Here is a 2,580-nt window from a genome sequence, read left to right as displayed (position 1 = left end):
TCCTATTAAATTAAGTCCAGTTTTAAGTTACAAAACTGGTACAAATCTTTACAATGAGGAGCCCATGAACTCATTATCATGGAATTAGTGTTGTGGTATATTCCTAAATTAAGCATATACATATATCTTGAGGTATTGTTATGGCTGGGTTTTGACTGGTAAATTTCAACTAATCAATCAATCAAATTAGTTCAAACCTCTTGAAATCAAAAAATGATCCAACTTGCTTTAGACCTCACCCAAGCCATATTTCAACCTTTGACTCCATAATAACACACCACTTTTGCTGGGCTAGGAATATGACCCAGCAATCTAGCAACAGTGTTTACAATCAGAACCCATCATACATTCCTTCTGCTTCCATGGCTATCTACAAAAAGCCTCATTATACTGCATCACTATCAAAGAGAGGAGGAGACGCTTGATGGCTGCAATGGAAAATGGCGGCCATAACCATCAACATGGAAAGTTCCATTTTGTGCTGATACATGGTGCAGGCCATGGAGCTTGGTGCTGGTACAAACTCATCCATCTTCTGCAAAACTCTGGGCATAAGGTCACCGCCATGGATCTCACAGGATCAGGCCTGAACACTGTGGATCCTAATTCAATCACTTCCTTTGAGGATTATGATAGGCCTCTGATGAACATACTGTCAGAAATATCTCTCTCTCAGAAGGTTTGCAATAACCATAGATTCAATTGCCCATCACAGAGAAGCTTGTTCAGTACCATGTGAATTGTGAAGTTATTAGGTATATTTATCTGTTGTTTGATTGATGTAGGTTGTGCTGGTTGGCCACAGTGCTGGAGGACTGAGCTTGACACATGCAATCCATGTGTTTGGCCATAAGATTGCTGTTGCAGTTTATGTTGCTGCCACCATGCTGTCTCATGGGTTTTGTACAGACCAAGATGTCCAGCAGGTTGTTGACCTTATGAATCCAAAGCAATTACTGTTATTTAATGTTCCGATCTGAGCTTCAGGGACGATTTTAAAGACCCACCTTGGCTTTTTTTTTTATATGCAGGTTTCGCTTTATATTTTATAGAAGTATGAGAGTGGGTCTAAGCATACAAAACATTTATATATATGTAGAGATATGAAACATTTTTAATACTATATATGTAGCTTTTTCTCTGTGCAAACTGAATTGAATGGTAAACGATATCCAAACATGTTTCATATACTTACACCCAGTTTTATATAGGGAAATGAATTTTTTTTTAATTCAATCTGTGCAGGGAACTCCAGGCCTATTAAACGAATATGAATTTTACCATGGCCTTGGATCAGAACACCCACCAACAAGCGCAATGGTGCATAGAGAATTGGAACAAGAAATTCTATATCAACTCAGCCCACCTGAGGTATAAAATCTATCAGGATAGCACAACAAAACAACTCCCTGATTTCAGTAGCACTTAAGGCATGTGGGTTTTATAGAAAAGGATAACCCATCTGAATTTATGCAGTTTTCAATCATTACCCTGTGATTTCCACCAAAACCCAACTGGATATGTATTTATAGAGGCCACTTAAAACCCAATAACTATTTTTTTCATTAAATGTTGATGTGGGTATATTCAAATTACAGGATGCTGCTCTGGCCTCACTGCTGATAAGACCAACACCATTGCTGGCAATCCAGACAGCCAGTTTTACTGCAACCTCAGAAGAATTTATGAAGGTTCCAAGAGTTTATATAAAGACCTTGCAGGACAGAGTTTTACAGTTGGATAAACAGGAAGCCATGATCAAGATGTGGCCTCCTGATAAGGTCTTTAGCATGGATACCGACCACAGCCCTTTCTTTTCTTCCCCTCTGGAGCTCCATGGACACCTGCTTCAAATTGCCCAGCTGTTTGCAGGTTAAAGATGCTCCAACAATGGTTGTAGTTCATCTTTGGTGATATACTAAATATATATACCATCTGCTTCAGATGTACATATTCCTATTGATCCCATCGATCATTTCAACTCGTTATTGCACCAGCAAATTTAGAGTTAGACTTAGAAAATTTGTTTTATATTGAACGCAAAAGGATATGAACAAAAGTCGAAGCTATATTTGATAAATGCTTTGAACAAAAGTAGAAGCTATATTTGATAAATGCTTTGATGTCATTCCCTTGGCTGAGACTCAATTTGTGTGTGTCTCTTTCTACACAAGTTGGTCAAGCTTGTTTACATTCCACGGCAGCTTATACTTCCATGGTTTCTACGCATAGTGATGATTATGAATTATTGTTGTCAGATTGCACTGGGAAGTTGTTGGTTTTTTTTTTCTTCTCTGAGCATACATATGTTAATTTTAACATTTAATTTCATTCATTTTAGTGCGTTTTTTAATTAGATTTTGGTTTTATTGTTAAAATGTGGTGATACACATAGCTATATTCAATAATTTGGGATTTAAATGTTAATTGATGTTTTGATATACTCAATAAAAATAAATAAGATTTTATTATGAATTTTAAAATACGATAAAATTTTATTTATATTTATATTTTTCAAATTTAATTTACAAAGTTTATTAGTATGTCAAAAATTTTATACATAAAAAATATTTAATTTTT

The 2,580-nt window shown here is 35.7% G+C and overlaps 1 protein-coding gene across 1 annotated transcript; it reads left to right on the top strand.

The window, feature by feature from the left end:
* The first annotated feature begins 225 nt into the window (after positions 1-225).
* Positions 226-2,212, top strand: LOC149244472 (methylesterase 17-like). The gene is made up of 4 exons (XM_089368008.1): positions 226-679; positions 786-926; positions 1,246-1,371; positions 1,599-2,212. The coding sequence occupies exons 1-4, from the start codon at positions 425-427 to the stop codon at positions 1,875-1,877; spliced, it is 801 nt and encodes a 266-aa protein (XP_089224134.1). The 5' UTR covers positions 226-424; the 3' UTR covers positions 1,878-2,212.
* The last annotated feature ends 368 nt before the right edge of the window (positions 2,213-2,580 follow it).

Source organism: Pinus tabuliformis, chromosome 8, assembly GCF_031772625.1.
Source record: "Pinus tabuliformis cultivar Carrire ecotype Pingquan chromosome 8, CPIR1, whole genome shotgun sequence".
In the NCBI taxonomy this organism is placed as follows: domain Eukaryota; kingdom Viridiplantae; phylum Streptophyta; class Pinopsida; order Pinales; family Pinaceae; genus Pinus; species Pinus tabuliformis.
The sequence above is the reverse complement of the archived record's forward strand: the minus strand, read 5'-3'. Positions and strand labels throughout refer to the sequence as shown.

Bases quoted from the DNA above. Each gene is read 5' to 3' on its own strand.
- LOC149244472 (XM_089368008.1), top strand. From the start codon at position 425: ATGGCTGCAATGGAAAATGGCGGCCATAACCATCAACATGGAAAGTTC. The intron at 927-1,245 runs GTTGTTGACCTT...CAATCTGTGCAG, and splicing joins CAGACCAAGATGTCCAGCAG to GGAACTCCAGGCCTATTAAA. The intron at 1,372-1,598 runs GTATAAAATCTA...TTCAAATTACAG, and splicing joins ATCAACTCAGCCCACCTGAG to GATGCTGCTCTGGCCTCACT.